General features: G+C 35.5%; 1 protein-coding gene across 1 annotated transcript; it reads left to right on the top strand.

Moving 5' to 3' along the window:
• The first annotated feature begins 2,164 nt into the window (after window positions 1-2,164).
• On the top strand, window positions 2,165-15,214 carry LOC146725365 (uncharacterized). Its single transcript, XM_085496385.1, has 12 exons — window positions 2,165-3,311; window positions 3,817-3,960; window positions 4,231-4,361; window positions 5,327-5,398; window positions 5,516-5,611; window positions 6,506-6,594; window positions 9,738-9,840; window positions 10,007-10,109; window positions 12,103-12,210; window positions 13,201-13,296; window positions 14,060-14,158; window positions 14,355-15,214. The coding sequence occupies exons 1-12, from the start codon at window positions 2,165-2,167 to the stop codon at window positions 14,582-14,584; spliced, it is 2,418 nt and encodes an 805-aa protein (XP_085352511.1). The 3' UTR covers window positions 14,585-15,214.
• Window positions 15,215-18,859: the final 3,645 nt, after the last annotated feature.

Here is an 18,859-nt window from a genome sequence, read left to right as displayed (position 1 = left end):
ATGTCTATTGCCTGCCAGGTTTGAGCCAGATGGTGATATCGTGAATCTTGAATCGTATATTGCACATGGTTCGGATGGTGGCTACGTGAGACCAAAATCGTGTATAATACAGAATAGTGTGCTACCTGTCAGAACTGAACCAGATGGTGGCAATTTGAATTCAGGATCATTCATCTTACAGAACAGTATTTTACCTGCCAGAAGTGAACCAGATGGTGGCAACTTGAAACCAGAATCATGTTTGGTACACAATGATGCCAAAGCCAGTTGTGAACCTGTTGACTTCAACACTGAACCAGAATCACATGTTACCCACAATGCCAGTAGTGAACCTGTTGACTGCAACACTGAACCAGAATCACATGTCACCCACAATGCCAGTAGTGAACCTGTTGACTTCAACACTGAACCAGAGTCACATGTTACCCACAATGCCAGTAGTGAATCTGTTGACTGCAACACTGAACCAGAATCACATTTCACGCAGATTGACAGAAGTAAACTAGATAGTTGCAACTCAGAACCAGAAGCATGTATATTGCCTGGCAGGTTTGAGCCAGATGGTGGTATCGTGAATCTTGAATCGTATATTGCACATGGTTCGGATGGTGTCTACGTGAGACCAAAATCGTGTATAATACAGAATAGTGTGCTACCTGTCAGAAATGAACCAGATAGTGGCAATTTGAATTCAGGATCATTCATCTTACAGAACAGTATTTTAACTGCCAGAAGTGAACCAGATGGTGGCAACTTGAAACCAGAATCATGTTTGGTACATAATGATGTCAATGGTGGGTCAGATAGAGGCAAGACAAAATCATTAAAAAGAAGAGTCATTTTGCCATTTATAACCTCACCAGAAGAATTTCTCACCCCAGGTTATACTAATTCCTGTAAAAATGTACGTAAATCATCAACTTTGTTTAAAAAATATGATTCAAACATTGTTTTGGAATCAGACTGTGAATCTGACATTTCTGATTCTGAAATTTCTTTTCCATTTCTGCAATCTAAATGGGATAGAAGTAAAAATGTTGTTAAAGTTAGGCCTCTCACACCTGTACAAACTAAGGTTAAAACACATCCTTCAATGGAAGTAAAAACTGCAGCTACTCATGACAATGAAGATGAAAATGATAGTGAAAACTTTGAAGAAGACTATGACGATTCTGATGCTGACCCTACTTATGAACCAAATTCAGATTGTGAGTCGGATGTATCTTTTTCTTGTGAATTAGATATGCATAGTATCAGTGATGTGAAAACTACAGGAAATGACAAGCCATGGATGAAATCTAGCATAAGCCCCAAAGATAAGGCTTGCCAATCAGCTGCTATCTGTCAAAGTAGTGATAATTGTTCCAATAGTATCATTGTTCCTGATCTGTCGGATTGTGAGTCCGTTGAATTCAATACTGTGTCACCATTGTCATCAAAGTTTCATGGGAAAGAAAACAAGAATCATCAAAATACTTCTGCAGGTGAAATGAGCATAGAGTTTGTAAAGTCTTCAGAAAAAAGAAATCTGCCTAGTACATCATCTACTACAAAGAATCTTAAGAATGACATCCAAATCAGTTCTGTGAATCCTTCCTCGGTGCAGGTTCAAACAACAAATAATTCCAATAGGAAAAGAAAATGGGACAAATTTGCTTACTGTGTTTACTGCATGAACAAATATCCAAAGTTACCAAGGCATTTTGAGAATAAACACAGTACAGAGAAAGATGTTGTCTATGCATTAAGTTTCAGAAAGGGAAGTACCGAAAGGAAAATTTTATGGCAGAAACTGACAAATAAAGGCAACCATGCTCATAATGTTGAAATACTTAAAGATGGATATGGCTATATCATACCATACAGAAGACCATCATTTACAGTTCCTGTATCGCAGTATCTCCCTTGTCCTGAATGTTTGGGTTGGTTCATCAAAGCAGAACTGTATAAACACAACAAGATATGTCCTGTCAAACTGTTTGAAAATGCAACACCAAAAATAATTCACCGAAGAATACAACAAGTAGCAGGAATGTTATTACCACATAGTGATAATGTTACAGAGGGTATGGCGGACAGAGTGCTATCTAAAATGACTTAGGATGAAGTGGCAGTAATTGCAAGAAATGATGATCTTATCATAGAATTTGGATCCAGGGAATATATGAAAGTTGGTACAGAATCTGCAAAGATTCAGTACGTGAAGCAGAAAATGAGAGAACTTGCAAAACTTCTAATACAACTTAGAAAGATCAGTAAGAAAAATGCATCCTCCCTAAAAGAATATATTCATCCTTCAAAGTTTGAAATTGTAATCCAGGCAACACAGCAGTTGGCAGACTATAACCTTGACGACAGAGTTCTTGGAAAACCTTCTCTTGCATTAAAGTTGGGTCATTCTCTGAAGAAATGTACTACAATCTGCATGGCTGAGGCAATCAAAAATGAAGACTCTACCAACGAATTAGCAGCTAAGAAATTCCTTAAATTGTGTGAGATACAGTGGGCACAGTCGATAAGTTCACATGCACTTAATACTATGAATGAAAGGAAGAGAAACATGCCAAAATTTCTTCCATTAGTTGAAGATGTTGTGAAGGTAAACATGTATCTGAAAAAGACTGCCACTGATGCTTATAAAGATCTACAAGAAGATACAACCACATCAACCTGGAAGAATTTGAGCGAGATAACGTTAGTCCAATTGATTTTATTCAATAGGAGGAGGAGTGGGGAAATGGAAAGAATGCTTCTAGAAGATTTTAAAGAAGTAAGAGGAGTCAATCAAGAAGCTGGTTCATCTTTGACAAGTTGGGAGCAAAATCTGTGTCGTTTGATTGATAGAGTTGAAATAAAAGGCAAAAGAGGAAGAAATGTGCCTGTTCTATTAACCAAGGATCACTGTAATCAGATAAAATTACTTATCGAAAAAAGAAAAGCTGTTGAAGTCAATGTGGCAAATCCATACATTTTTGCGTGTTTACAAAACTCACTGCGCCCAGTACGTGCAACAGTATGCCTGAGAAAGTTTGTAACAAAATGTGGCATTGAACATGCTGAACGGTTCACCTCTACAAATTTAAGGAAACAAATTGCTACAATGTCACAAATCTTCAATTTGAAGGACAATGAGCAAGACATCCTTGCTGGATTTTTGGGACATGACATAAGAGTCCATCGAGAGTTTTACAGACTTCCACAGAATACATTACAAATTGCAAAGGTCAGCAGAATTCTGATGGCATTTGAGAAAGGAAATATTGGAGAATTCAAGAACAAAGGACTTGATGAAATAGAAATCAACATAGATGGTGAGTAGTGTTTTATCCCATGATAAATTCTGCGTTTCACTGCTATGACACTCCAACTATTGTTTTTACTCAATCATCGTCACCTTCTTTAGTTGTATGTCAAATATGGAACTAGCATATAGGCTGGTCACCTTTCCCTAAATTGAAATGCCTGAATTTGTTGATGGAATTTCAATCAATGATTATGGGGAATTGCTATTAGTATCAAATATACACTAGCCAACGATTATCAGTATTTGCTGACACTGTTAAAGATAACAACAAAAATTGTCCCCTTGTATATGCCAGCAGAAAAACCTGAATGACCGATAGAATGAACAGTCTATTGTGTATTGATATTAGGTTAGTATTTGTTCAGGAAATAGTTTTTATCAATGACACTGAACAATCTTTGCAGTAGTTATGCTGTAATCTCTTTGAGCACTGTCTTAGGACGAGAATTGAAATAAGTCGTATGATATTTGTCATTTGGCTTACTAACTTTTCAAAATTGTGTGAATTATAGATGAATGTGAGAATGAAGACCTACTGAATACTGGTAATATCATTGAAGATGAGGAATTTCAAGAAATGAATAATAATAATACAGATATAAATGGAAAACTACAAGACAAATGTATGCATATTGATGATGAAGATGTTTCTAAAGGTTTGTTCATATATTTAGTGTTCAGTTTAATTCACCATTTCCTAAGGCACTTGGTGTTCAGTATTTACATGCACTTAATACTATGAATGAAAGGAAGAGGAACATGCCAAAATTTCTTCCATTAGTTGAAGATGTTGTGAAGGTAAACATGCGTATCTGAAAAAGACTGCCACTGATGCTTATACAGATCTACAAGATACAACCACATCAACCTGATAGAAAAAGTATTTATTGTAATAGGGTTTTTGAATGGTTTATGTTGTTTTACAGGTGATGTAGATACAATGAAAGTAGGGCCCTACTCGATAATGAAGAACAGTATATTGGACCTGGGCCATAAAAAACAGCTGTCAGATGATATTGTGAACTCTGCTATTTATATTGCCACAAGAGAGAAAAAGGTATTTATTTTATGTTGAAAGGTTCTGAACAGATGGAATGGTGATGGCTGAATTGGGAAGCTGAGTTTAAGATTTAATTGCATACTGAATGATAAAGATTTTGGTAAACTTTTACTTATTGCTGCTCAATGGAAAGAAATCTTGTTTTTCTTGTAGATATTCTGGTACAGGGTATCCCTGACCCTGACTGTGATAATTTGTTCAAAATTGATAGACTTTGTTCACATATCAATGTCACTTTCAATCAAACTTAAATTGGTATGATAACATATTTGGTTGTATTTTCCCCAATATTGATTTTGTAATTTGATATTTGACTGGTTACCATTGGTATTTGTGTTATTTAGTCTGTGTTTGTTTATGATGATTGTGGAGTGTGGGTCTCTCTGATTCTCTTTTCTGTCAACATAACAGCATGGCAGATTAATGGAGGGGATGGGAGGGGGGTCTCTGATTCACAACTTCTTTGTTGACCTGACCTCAATGGGAATGCCTTGGATATATAATGATCATCAATGAGATTAAAAAAGTGTTTAACATTTGACACTCATTCATTTATAAGTCACTTGAGTAACTCCTATAATCTGTTAATAATTTGTGCTACTATTTAAAGATGTATTCTGATTGACCATTCTCTATGAAAGTTTGTCAGGTCTGTGTTGAGCATTCACAATCGGACGAAATGAATTTTATTTATTTAGATTGAGTTATTCATGCACTGTTCATCACTTTCTGATGCTATCTGACGTGAATATTATGTAAAATACAGTGTATATGTATTGAAATATATTTTTTTCATTAGTGCATAATATCCAAAGTGTAGTGCACTTCAACAGTTTTTTAGTACTTATTTCCTCCATTGGTGTCTGCTGTTATGCTTTGTTGCCACAGTTTATTCATTGCTTATCATTAAACATAATCTCCTTTATTTCATTGCTGACAATGTAATTTTATATTGTTTTCAGGCCATTCTTTTTTTTGACCACAATTTAATGACATCTATTTGTTTGAAGGGTGAAATGGCCAAACCAAAAAAGGTAATTATCATTTAATATTTTCCAGACTAGTCAGCTAGTGGAAATTTGTTTCTTCCATTTAGCAACAATTGTTACTAGTCATGTGTATTATTACTAATGCATACAATGTATTTACAGATAAATCTTTCCAAGTATGAGATGGTAATAGGTGCTATGTTTGAAGGTGGAGAAACAACTAATTCTGGCATAATAAATGGACATTGGACACTTGTGGTAAGTTGTAAAATACTGTAAATAATTCAGGCACCATTTTCAATTTTACAGTTGACTCTAAAATTCTTGTATAATTGTTTTCCATTTCCTTTGCATAAATCCATCAGTACTGAACAATTTTATTAGTCCCCGTTCGGATGATCCGTGCGTCCGTCCGGAGTCATATCTCAGAATCCCTTTGGACCGATTATGTTAATTCTTTGCATGTGCCTAGTATCTTATGTGGGACATATGCACATGCAGTGGTTCAGCGATTCGATTCAAAATGACCGACTAGCAGCCATCTTGTTTTTTGAAAATTTTGTATTTTGGACATGCTTTGTCAGTTGTCATTCAAACTTGGTACATAGATTATACATGCTAAGATACATGTCCATGACGATTTATTTTGCAATTGGATCAATTGAATTTTGCATCTTGTTTTTTTTTTTTATGTGGTATCTTGGATGTGCTCTGTCAGTTTTCATTCAAATTTGGCACATACATTTACTTTATACATGTTAGGATACATGTCCATGACAAAGTGTGACAGCCATTTGACTTTTTGGCCTTACTACTATATTTCCACAATTTATGTACCATTTTCATTCGTATTGGCACATACATCGTACATATCAAGTGTGTTTCATAATCAGATCAAAGATGGCAGAATAACGGCTGTTTTTATTTTTGGCCATATTACTACTACACGGAACACGTGTTTTGATGTAAATAAACAATCTGTTGTATACACCATTTGGAACTCAAGTTTCAAGGACACGCTCGCGACAACCCCTCCGCTTTAATATGACGAGCACAAAGAAAACTTTCAAATATTTAACGGGGACTGTGTCATTTTCAATGACTAGTTTATTTCTGTCCAATATGAGAATTGATTTTTGTAATGCTTTACAGGTGGTTAAGCAAAAAAGTCATGAAATAATATATCTGAATTCTACTGGTGAAAGTAAAGAGACAATGGTGACAATTCAGCAGAATTGGAAGTAAGTAGGAAGAGTTCAATTATAATTTATTTTTTTCTGTTATTGCATAATTTTGTAGATTTTTAATTTAAGGTAGAGATGCAGTTTATTTGGCTTGCTTTTTAATTGAGTAATTAGACAATGAAGATGGTATTATATATCCAACATGTTATATATTTTCTGAAAGCTTATTATACAAACTTTGTAAAACTTGTCTTTATTTTAAATATCCAGAATGCGTTTTTGATTTTGGGTCAAAAATATGCTTTTTTGGACAAAAGTGGTTTAAAAAAAATTAGCTTAAAAACTTCAAGTCCATTTGTGGGTAAAATTACATCACTGGATACCTTGGTATACTACTAATTCAAATGCGTCCACTCATCTCTCTAACGACTTTCAAAGTCGCACAGCATGACCTCAAAGTTCACTCTTTTCTATTTTTGCATAATTTATATATCCATGTTAATTGCGGACTTGTTATTTTTGTTCCACTCGCCGTAATAAACTGTCCGGACGCATTTTGAAGGGGGAACACCTTGTCAATAATGTGTGAAAATTTCGAGGCAAATGGCCAAAGCGTCTATCAGCTATTTTAATTTAAAACCCAAGAATTCACCAAAAATAGAAGACGAGAAAAAGGCTAATTTGCATATTTGCGCGTTAAACCGGGATTTACTGCTTTGTCATACTTTGTCATACTTTCTAGACTATTGAAATTGAAAGTTGACGTATAGACATAGACATTTTATGTAAAATCGTTGGACCAGAACAACTGCTCTTGAATATATAAATCAGAAACACGTCATTCATACCTGTGTTTTGATGGGGTCGGTAAAAACACGTGGCAATGCCCAGTAAATATGACGTCATCTCATGAATTATTAAACAGGGGGCGGTCCAAGGAAGGTGACCTTTTATTACGATCAAAACATGGCTTCTCTTCGATGTATTTTCATTAAAAAATCTACGAGTATTTCAGAGCCTATGGTTTACCGTGAAGAGTACAAAGTGGGATATTAAATTATTTATCCTTGATGATTTTTATGTAGTATTGAGAACCAACTCCAGGAAGCGAACGCACAATAATGAATAATCGCGTAATCCTAGAATCGAAACGCGAGGCACAGAAGTTTTGTTCATCGTTTCCAATCCCATTTTTCCCACTGCAACATATTTGTTAAAAGAAATATTTGAATTATGTTCGTTTTTTAAGGAGGCATTTTTTTATTTTTCCGATTTTGACAACGCCTTATTCAGGGATTTTCTAAGACAGTCGCAGACAATCAGCGCACGGGTGTACGTACAAAACATGCTGTTGTACTACCGGCGACGGTCGCCTGCAAGAAGAGAGCTCCAGCTCCTAACGTAAAAGTTTTAAAATTCGACCGGTTTTAAATAATTAGTGTTGGAAATCTGACATGTTTTAAGAGTGCAAAATTAAGGTGCATTTTCGAGCGGTCGAATTTTTCTGAATAGAAATCGGCAAATGAAAAAAACAGGAGTGTTAAACAGTGTGCTTTGGTAGTTTAAAAAAATGGAATGTCCGTCAAATTTACGTAAACTTCCCCATTTTTCACGGAAAAAGCAAAGGTCGTGGCCGTGTTGCAGGCTAAAAAACTCAAAAATCAAAACAAAATCATCAATCAGTAAGTATTATGACAAGGAAAGCAAAACATCAGACGCGGAGAAGCGGTCAGCGCGTCGAAAGAGTTGTTACCGTAATGTATCAAGTTACCTCTCCCTGTGATTTATTTTTCATTGAAATTATTTGGTTGTTTTCAATTAATTTTAGCGTACCTTTGCAATTTATTTTAGCATTGTCAGTTGTTTGCTTCATTGAATTAAACGGAGTTTGTCCGGTTGCAAACAAAGCTGTCTCGCACCACCGAGCAAAACTTGCGAATGATCGAAGTACAGGTACCCATTGGACAAAAGATACACAAAAGTTTGTATCTCCCCGACCCAGTGCAATATATCCGGTTAGAATCAAAGCTCACGTGTCCCTTATTTGAGGGACCAGACTCTGCCGTAAATTCGGGATGGGATTTAGAAAAAAAATAAAATGGGACTTTTAAGGTGTATTTTGGCGTCATTTCAATCATTCCTAATGCCTAAAATAGAGTCTAAGTTTTACCGTAGTCATTGACGCCTATTCAAGAGTATGATGTTTATTGTGACTAGCGTGAATGGGTAAGCTTCGTTTCGACTATGAGCAGTTATCACTGTAAACAATGTTAAATTATTCTTCACATGCTCAGTTTATTTTTTGAGAACAATTATTTAAAAATAAAATCTCTCAGTCAATCAGAAACTCGGATTCATGCCTTCAGGGAAAGTCATGTTTGGACGCTCACATCGATTTGTTTTTCGTTCGGTGGGCTGATGCCTTCGGTGTAGCTTTTGCATCTTCCGACATAGAAATCATCTGAATCTTCTTTCTACCTCTCTTTCTTTTCACACCACGCATAATGTAATGATAAAAATTAAGAAAAAACGCTGAGGAAATATGTTTGGTTTGCTAGCGAGCGAGAACTGATTTGAGAATAATTGCACATGCGCGTGAATTGAATGAACTATGACCCGTACAATCTCGATTTGCATATTGTCAATCAAAGGTCTTGTTATTTGGTTACTCATGCAAATTAGGCAATTGGACATAAACATTGCCACGTGTGAGTGTTTTTTATTTTTAACCAGAAAATAAACAGCAATTTTAACGGTGTTCCCATAAGAATTCATTGGTCAAATTTTCACAGAATGTTCTTTAGATAAAAATCTATATAAAAAACGAAAAAAACTATTTTTGATTGAAATTCACAAATAAAGTGCATCTCTACCTTAACTCAAAGTTCTGGGATATACTGTAGTATGAGAAATAGGTAGTTATTGTTTGAACATAACTATGTCCCCAAGAGTGTTTTGTTGCTATAACAAAATATGACATACATGTAGTTGTGGAGCAAATTACCAAGAATTGAATAAGGTTGAATCCATATGCACTCCTACTTCAAGTATTATTCTTGATACAAGTGTTTGCTATAAATTATCAGTAGGATCCTGTGCCACCTACGTGCCATAGTTTACTTACCGTAACACAAAAAATGCACCTAACTCTTGCACAAGATTTTTCATTTTCAACAACTAAAATATCTGTTATCTTTTAGTAATTATGCAAGTAAGAAGGGTGAAGTCAGTACTTATACTATATTGAAAGTGGATCATACAATGCAAGATGATGCTGTATCATGTGGTGTGTTAGTCATCAAGGTAATTATGGACTTTCAGCTGCATTTAAAATTAAAATAGTGATATATTAAATGTCAGTGAAAATAAATGGTTTTACAGTACTTTCTCAATGTATGTATCATATATCAGGCCGTTGTATCGACAGCAATGTTTATTTTATTGCTGATAATGTCATAATACTTTTCAGTTTGCAGAGCAGTTTGCTAATGGACAGTCTACAAAATTAATGTATGACATGGACAATATAGTGCAATTTAGAGAAGATATATCACGTTGTATTGTAGAAGCAGGTAAGCTGCCATTTTTAGACATAATGAGACATTTTACAGTTCCCAGTCATGGCTGTACTTATTTCACTCAAATTCTGTATGATCATCTCACAAAGTTTTTTTTTTCATGATGTGATTAACAAATTTCTGAAGTGAGCTTATTAGTCCCCGTTTGAACGTAGTCCGAAAACGGGGACTTATGTTTTGCCCTGTGTGCGTCCGTGCGTGCGTCCGTGATCACCTGTATCTCGAACATGTATGGGCCGATTAAGTTCAAACTTCACTCATACATCACACATTATATGGGACATATGCACATGCATTTTTTTCATGATCCGATAACGATAGCCGAATAGCGGCCATTTTAAGGCCGAAAATGCATCAAAATCAGACATTTTCACCATTCCGGACCCGGATCTCAGTTATGCATGGACGTATTTCGTTCAAATTTGGTACATACATTAAACATAATAGGACCTTGATGCACGTCATATTTTTTGGGGGGGGATCGGGTTTGAAATGGCCAACTGGCGGCCAATTTGTTTTAAAGAATTCAGTTCTGCATCCGTATCTGAGACATGCTTGGATTGATCGAGTTCAAACTTCACACACACAAGGTACATCATGTCACAAATATGTATGTGCATTTGTTTCATGATCTCATTAACGATAGCCAAATGGCGGCCGCTTTAAGGCCGAAAATGCATTGAAATCGCACATTTTCACCATTCCGGACCCGGATCTCAGTTATGCACGGACGGATTTCAGTCAAATTTGGTACATACATTAAACATAATAGGACCTTGATGCACGTTATTTTTTTTCTGGATCAAGTTCGAAATGGCCGACTGGCGGCCATTTTGTTTTAAAGAATTCAGTTCTGGATCCGTATCTGAGACATGCTTGGATTGATCGAGTTCAAACTTCACACACACAAGGTACATCATGTCACAAATATGTATGTGCATTTGTTTCATGATCTCATTAACGATAGCCAAATGGCGGCCGCTTTAAGGCCGAAAATGCATTGAAATCGCACATTTTCACCATTCCGGACCCGGATCTCAGTTATGCACGGACGGATTTCAGTCAAATTTGGTACATACATTAAACATAATAGGACCTTGATGCACGTTATTTTTTTTCTGGATCAAGTTCGAAATGGCCGACTGGCGGCCATTTTGTTTTAAAGAATTCAGTTCTGGATCCGTATCCGAGACATGTCTGGATTGATCAAGTTCAAACTTCACACACACAAGGTACATCATGTCACAAATATGTATGTGTATTTGTTTCATGATTTCATTAACGATAGCCAAATGGCGGCCGCTTTAAGGTTGAAATCGCACATTTTCACCATTCCGAACCCGGATCTCAGTTATGCATGGACGGATTTTGTTCAAATTTGGTACATACATTAAACATAATAGGACCTTGATGCACGTCATTTTTTTTCCAGATCAAGTTCAAAATGGCCGACTGGTGGCCATTTTGTTTTAAAGAATTCAGTTCTGGATCTGTATCCAAGACATGTCTGGATTGATCAAGTTCAAACTTCACACACACATGATACATCATGTCACAAATAGATATGTGCGTTTGTTTCATGATCCGCTTAACAATAGCTGAATGATGGCCATTTTAAGGCTGAAAATGCATCAAAATCATGTATTTTCCCAATTCCAGAACCGGATCTCAGTCATGCATGGATGGATTTTGTTCAATGTGTTGTACATATGCAGGTGCATTTCGGTCATGATCTGCTTTGAATGTATATGTCACTCAAATATGAACAGAACGGGGACGTGTCATTGACAATGACTTGTTGAATTCTTGAACGTGATTTGATTCATTGGTATTTGGGACAAAGACAGTACTTGAAATAACAACTGAATATAACATCAATTTATCTGTTTAACTGTTTTCCAGACATGCATGGTATAATTTTGTTCAAAATTAATTGCATTTGCCATATTGATTGTTCTGATAAAATTGTATTTTTTTTTATTTTTAGCTTCAGAAGATTCTAAGACGCACATGTCAAAGAGAGCTTCTGTGCATACTCCATCCCTAGAACTTAAGAAGACGGATTTCCTTTTACCTATGAAGAAATCTGTTGAAGGTAATTTTATTTCCCTTACCGTAAGACTAAACTTATTTTTAACTGTAACTAATCTGTGTTCTCAGTTGCAATTTTAACTTGAAACAACTCGTCCAAGAAATATTTTCTAGCACTTTATTAAATAACTGGCCACCGGTTATAAAATAAGTCAGCGGTGAGTCAGCTTTCCTAACACCACTGGTAGCACTTTATTGGTTCAGTGGATAAGGTTCCCACAGGGTCTCCTGAGTGGTCTACAACGAGCTTATTCTCAGATTACCAGGGTCACATTTGGGTGTCTGTGGTTGAGTTAGGGGTTTGCTATCTTAGTTAAATTACCCGGTCAATAGAGTCCTCTAACCATTCCTCCTGTGCGATTACCACTGGTACCAGTGTTAAATCCAAAGTACACCAGTATTATTCCAACTAATAAACAATGTAGGAATTCATTGACGTTAATGGTCTGGTTCAATCCTCTTTCCTATGGGTGCACCCCTACAATAGTCAAGTGACAGATAAGCTGGTATCGGCTTTCTGTGGCTGGTACACACATCTACAAATCCCCAGTCAATCCTCACTTGTTGGAGTCAGGATTCCAAGTTGGTTCAAAGTGAGTACACCATAACTATTAAACTCCCAACAATGTTGACAGTGACTTGCTATAAAATGTGTTAAATATCACTCTAGTCAACACAACTGTACAGGCGATTTCTCCTACTCAGTCCTAGTTGGTCACGTAATTTTTAGTCTTTGCAAAGTCATTACTTATTCTGACCAAGTTTTCAGCAAGTTACACTACACACTTGTCATAATAACACTTGTGTACGTTCTCTTCAAGTCTACGGTCACTGCTTTGCTTGTTATCTCTATATCAGTATTTTCCCATCCCATACCTACAGAAATTGTATTCCACCACAATATTTATCATGGGAAATGATAAAATGACAATTAATATTAAACAGCATTAAATTTTCTTTAATTATATTTTTATATCTATTAATTCAAATCTAGATCTTGCTGTGAACAAGACACAAGTTTCTAATAAAAGAACCTCCACATATTCTACCAGTGATTCCTCACCAAAAAAGAAGAAAAAATCAGCGGAAGGTATTGTTTTTATTTTATCTCTTATTAGTTATCGTGTGGTTTCATTGGTTGATCAGTACCAGATGCTGTAACATTATCAGACAATAACAGGGTAGTGCTTGAGGACAATGCACAAAAAAGATCAGCAATATACCAAATTGTCCGCACTTGTGAAGATTGTTTAAACAACAAATCCATTACTAGTCGTTTAAGTTAGAAAATCCTGGTCTTTTTAATTGCAAAATTACCTATAAACATGTTTTTGTATGCCATTTGTTTGTGAACGTGTTAAAGTCAGGACGCAATAACAACAGAGTTGTTGTCCTTTTTCTTGAGCACATCACTACATTTTGGGCATTATAATTGAAATAATGGATTTCTCGCTGCCATAATGGAAGGAAATGGCCTCTTAAATAATGTGTTTTTTCTGCATCTCGCTCATTGAACACATATCTGTACTAGTACTTGACCTCTTATTGCTAAATAATGTCTGGTAAATGGGTTTTCTGCAGAAAGTATCATTAGTTGTTGCATTCCATCACAAATCTCCTGCTTATAGGAGTAGAGTATCCATGCTTGTTTGGGAGAAATTTCCTGAATAACGTCTTAACTCATAAATTTGAACTGCTCGCAACAAAAAAGTACTTTCCTAGTGAATGTAGACAAAGTATAGTGTGCGAAACTTTCGAGGGTGTCATTCTTTTGGGTTTGTTTTCAGTGCTCCATTACTTGTGATTTCAGCTTTATTTACTAACTGCCTTGATTTGTGTTATTTTTATTCCAGATGTAATCATGTCATCACTGTATAACAAGAGAACTTCCACAGATAACCCTATTCAGTCAGAAACTAAGAAAGCTTATTTACAGAGAGAACCTGATAAAGGTATTATAATTGATTGATTGTATTCCCTTCCTAAGCACGAAGTCATATATATTTTGCTCTCAGTTAAAAATTAATTTTTCTTGTGGTTTCTACATTGCTTGCTATCATTAAGTCTTGAATACTAGACAGTTTTATTTCCATGCACTAAGTTCTTTTGGACCTCTTTTGGTTTAATTACATTTTCTCTTGTGCTTAGGTGTGAGTGATGGGAAAAAGATGTGGACCACAGAAGAACGGACAATAGTTAAAAACTATTTTATGAGAAATATCAGAATGTTAAAAGTTCCTGGAAAGATTGAATGTACTAACTGTCTGAAAGAGAATCAAGTACTGGCCAGCAGGTCATGGAAAAACATAAAGTATTGTGTGTACAATCTGATAACAACATATAAAAGGCAATCAAAGTCAAAACAGCATTATTCTTAACTCTGGCTACAGGTCTTCGGTATGCCATTTAGTTGGTTGGGGGTGGTTATCAAATATGTAATACATGCAAGAATGAGTTTCATCTTTCTTACATGTGTCTTGAATGCTTCTGTTAGCATGTGCTTTCATATATGGTTATGGTCAAAACAAGTCAATTTATATTGATCCAGTATAAATTAATTTTGGTTTATGTGCTTGTCTAGATGCACTTCAAATAGAGCAGATAAATTTTCAATTATAGGTAATAACAGTATGCAAGATCAAACTTGTTTGCATATGAATAGATAAACTATGAACATAATTTCAAAGCTTCACAATATGATGAAATCTGGGCTCTAAAAGATGGTTATATCAGTTTCACAAACCTGTATCACACCTTGTTCAACACTTGTTGGGCACACAACAACCCATCCCATCACGCAGCATTGCCATATTTTTAGTGTTTAAGTACGGATGGTTTCATTGTGTGCCCCTCATACATGTATATTAAAACCTGAATATTTGATAATGTGTTGTCGCCCCACCCCCTATCCACCATTGACATTTACTTTATGTGACTATTGCTGATTTTTTTAATGTACATGTATTCAGTGTGTACCATTAAGAATAAAAAAAAAGTATTCAAACAAATTTTATGTTCAGTAATGATTTATTATGTAGAGATTATGTTTTAGTTATGTTTGAAACATTCACTTTATATGTGTATAATTTGGAAATTTGAGAATGACTTCAGCCTTGGTAATATGCTAAAAAACAACAGTATTGACTTCTGTGTGAAGCATGTACTAATAAAGTGAGTATGAGGTTACCCTCTCTGTAATGAAAATGTTGGCTGCAATAAATGCAGTCACTTCCTTGTATGGAATATCAATGAAAAAGTTGGCAACAATAAATACAGTCCCTTCATTACTTGGAATATTTTGGTTTGGAAAAAATAAAGTCACTTAAATACACTGATTATCAATAGTTAACATTAATATATACAGTCACTTCATTGTGTGGAATATCAATTAATATTTTGCGAACACTAAATGCAATTATTTCATTGCATAGAATGTCAATGAATATTTTACGAACAATAATACAGTCATTTCATTGCATAGAATATCAATAAATATTGTGAAATTAATATATACAGTCACTTCATTGCATGGAGAATATGAATGAATATTTTCAGTGGCAGATCTAGAGGGGAGATTCTTTGGGTCATCAGTGAATGCAGACATTTCATTGAATGAAATATCAATGAATATTTTGCCATCAATAAATAAAGTCACTTCTTTGAATGGAGTATCAATGAAAATTTTGACATCAATAAATGCAGTCAATTCATTGCATAGAATATCAATGAATAGTGGCAACAATATATACAGTCACTTCATTACATGGAATATAAAAGGATCGTCTTGCAATAATCATTTCTAATCAAAAAGGAATATAGTGTAATTATTTCTGTTTTAGAAAAAAAAAACAATCCAAAAGTCATCGCCTTGAATGGTTTATGTTTGAAACAGTTACCTCTGCTTTAGATGAGCAGTGAAATATCTTGTTTATTTGCATGTTTTCCGAGGACTTGCAACAAGATTATGAGTGACACCCCCTGAAATTTCCTTGTCCTCGCAACAAAATCACAGTCCTCGGAATTTTGTCCTCTGTGGCATAGGAAAAACCAGGTCAGCAAAATTTTGAGATACTCTAAAAATGCGTAAACAGGGCATATCCTTAATAGATTTGATGATATGTTTTTTAATTTTATGGCAGTAGGTACAGGGGAAAATGGTGTCCTCGCATGAGGGGTGCTGTTACCTAGTCCTCACAACATATAGCAATCCACGTATGTGTGTGTGTGTGTGTGTGTGTGTGTGTGTGTGTGTGTGTGTGTGTGTGTGTGTGTGTGTGTGTGTGTGTGTGTGTGTGTGTGTGTCTGTTCCATCGATATCTCAAGAACCAATGTTCGGATTTCAATGAAACTTGGTATATAGCTTGTCTGGGGCAATGCGCAGATTTGATTAGTTTTTGGTTGACATCCATACATATTAATGAGCTCATCTGCATAATAATGTGTGAATTTTAAGCTATTTCAGTTATATCTCAAGAAGCATTAAAACGATTTTTATATAACTTGGTAAGAATGTTACTAATGATTGGCTGCTGCAATTCATTGTTGTATTTTACATTTTAATTAAAATTTAGCATTTTTTATGTATTTTTGTATTATTTTTTTAAATTTTTTTTCTGCCCAATTGCATGAATACAACTAATAGGAGTCGGCGAGTGGACTAATTTGCATAATGATGCGCATGCGTATTCTATTTTTTATGACCAGCAATTTATGATGGTGTCAGCCATTTTGTTATTTCCAGTGTGTTGTACAAAAACGAAGCAAGCGCTCGGGAGAGGAAATGTATCAGTTTACATTATGAAAAGGTCTAGGAAATTACATGTATGATTTTTTATTATCGTATAAGTAAATAAATAAATAAGTAATTGAACAAATGTATAACCTCAATGACTGTGAATTACTGTGCAAGCTAGTTTACATTCACGTGTGGTGTAATTACATTCAAGCCACGGAACATTGAACCTTGTGTGAGCCCAGTCAAGAAAATAACGAATGTGAAATTCATCATCGCCAAAACCATGGCAGTGTTGAAGATATGAAAATGGTTGGTAGGTTCGATTTCATGGTAAAATGTTGTGTAAATTCGTTGTACTTGTGAATCCTGATTTATCACCGTATTATTGAACGCGAGAACAAATATGGTGACCTCCAGCATCAATGTAGTTGTATCAAGTCGCTGCCGTAAGGAGATATTTCTTTTGTATCGCTTACCAACATTGTATTGTACTTCTTTCCGTTATTTTCCTTTACACATTTGGAAACTTGCATGGTACACTTTCACCCCCACCTTCCCCAAATTACGAAGCTATGAAGTCGATTAGTAGGTATAGGATGTCTATGTGTGTTGATGACTACTGCGTTGTGTAAGGGCTTCTCGTACGTAAAATGGGGCACATTCCCAGTAAAAATATCTATTTACACAGAGCTGACAAAATTCGCCTACATGTGTAAATATATGTTGGGATTTGGAGAAAAAAAACTCGTAAAGCGTACCGAATTTACCGTGACAGCAGTGATCAATTTTGGTGCCGATTGTTGTTGGGCTGATCATTGAAATCACAAAATCATTAGCACTAAGTAAGCTGGTTTACCTTATTTTTGTGTCAGAGTACCCTGTACAAATGACATGAATCGACATGCGACGATTACCAAAACAATTTGACAATCGGTGTCTCATTTGTTCACCAACACGGTGATTTGTTACGATCGACGCTGATGAGCGGTATTTTTTCCCGGCCCTTTTCGTCGGAAATTACGAATTCATTGGCTCTAATATATCCTAGTTTACTTTAGTTGTTTCATCCGAGTATTCTGTACATTGATTTTACCTAGCAAAGGAAACAATCGGTGTCTGGCTTTGTTATATTTACACTATTGCAACACCTTATGTGGGCCCCCAGCTTGGGCCTCGTGTTTCACTATTTTTTTCATTGAATATCACACGGCACGATATCCCTCAAATCGGAAGGCACATTTATTGCTCGAGTTACTGTTCCTATTAAGTTAAGCCATGGAGCAAAAAAGAAAATATGGTTAAGCTGAATACCATGCTTCATGTGGAATGTATAGACCGTGATGTCGGCATTAACTACTGGATGCACAGTGGAAACCACTGGGGCAACGCCACGCTGACCGGCGTCTCCTGCCTGGTAAAAAAAAACATGCGGGACGGGCTGCAAGGTTTTAAGCCGTCGTAGATGTTTTCAAAACGAAAATTAGCGAATAGGTTTTGTTTCGAGCCACTTAAAATGTCCTGTGTGTATTTTTGGTTGGTACTCATCGCGTGCGACGTGCCCCAGATAGTGTCAATTTATACGCAGTAACAAATGAGACGCGTTGAGGATTACTTTAAATTTTACGTACCGAGAAGTACGTCTGCCGTAAATTATTAATATTTGTTATGGTACTGAGCTGTACGATGGTTGTAATTTTACCATGTCGATTTTCGGGATATACGAACCAATCGAAAAGATTGTGATGCCTTTCTTATTAATATACGTAACTGAAAATAAATAAATATAATATTTATTGACACACATATTGATATTAAGATAGTGGTTTGAATTTTAGATATTTAGATTGTGATTGTTTGTCAGAAATTTACATAGTTGTTCTTGCTACTTTACGTTTTCCGTGTTAACTAAATTTCTAAA

The sequence above is a fragment of the Saccoglossus kowalevskii genome, unplaced genomic scaffold (assembly GCF_978046115.1).
Source record: "Saccoglossus kowalevskii unplaced genomic scaffold, keSacKowa6.1 SCAFFOLD_271, whole genome shotgun sequence".
Classification (NCBI taxonomy): domain Eukaryota; kingdom Metazoa; phylum Hemichordata; class Enteropneusta; family Harrimaniidae; genus Saccoglossus; species Saccoglossus kowalevskii.
The sequence above is the reverse complement of the archived record's forward strand: the minus strand, read 5'-3'. Positions and strand labels throughout refer to the sequence as shown.

Coding starts and splice junctions, on each gene's coding strand:
- LOC146725365 (XM_085496385.1), top strand. CDS start 2,165: ATGAAAGTTGGTACAGAATCTGCAAAGATTCAGTACGTGAAGCAGAAA. Junction 4,362..5,326: donor TTGCCACAAGAGAGAAAAAG/GTATTTATTTTA, acceptor TATTGTTTTCAG/GCCATTCTTTTTTTTGACCA. Junction 5,399..5,515: donor AAATGGCCAAACCAAAAAAG/GTAATTATCATT, acceptor ATGTATTTACAG/ATAAATCTTTCCAAGTATGA.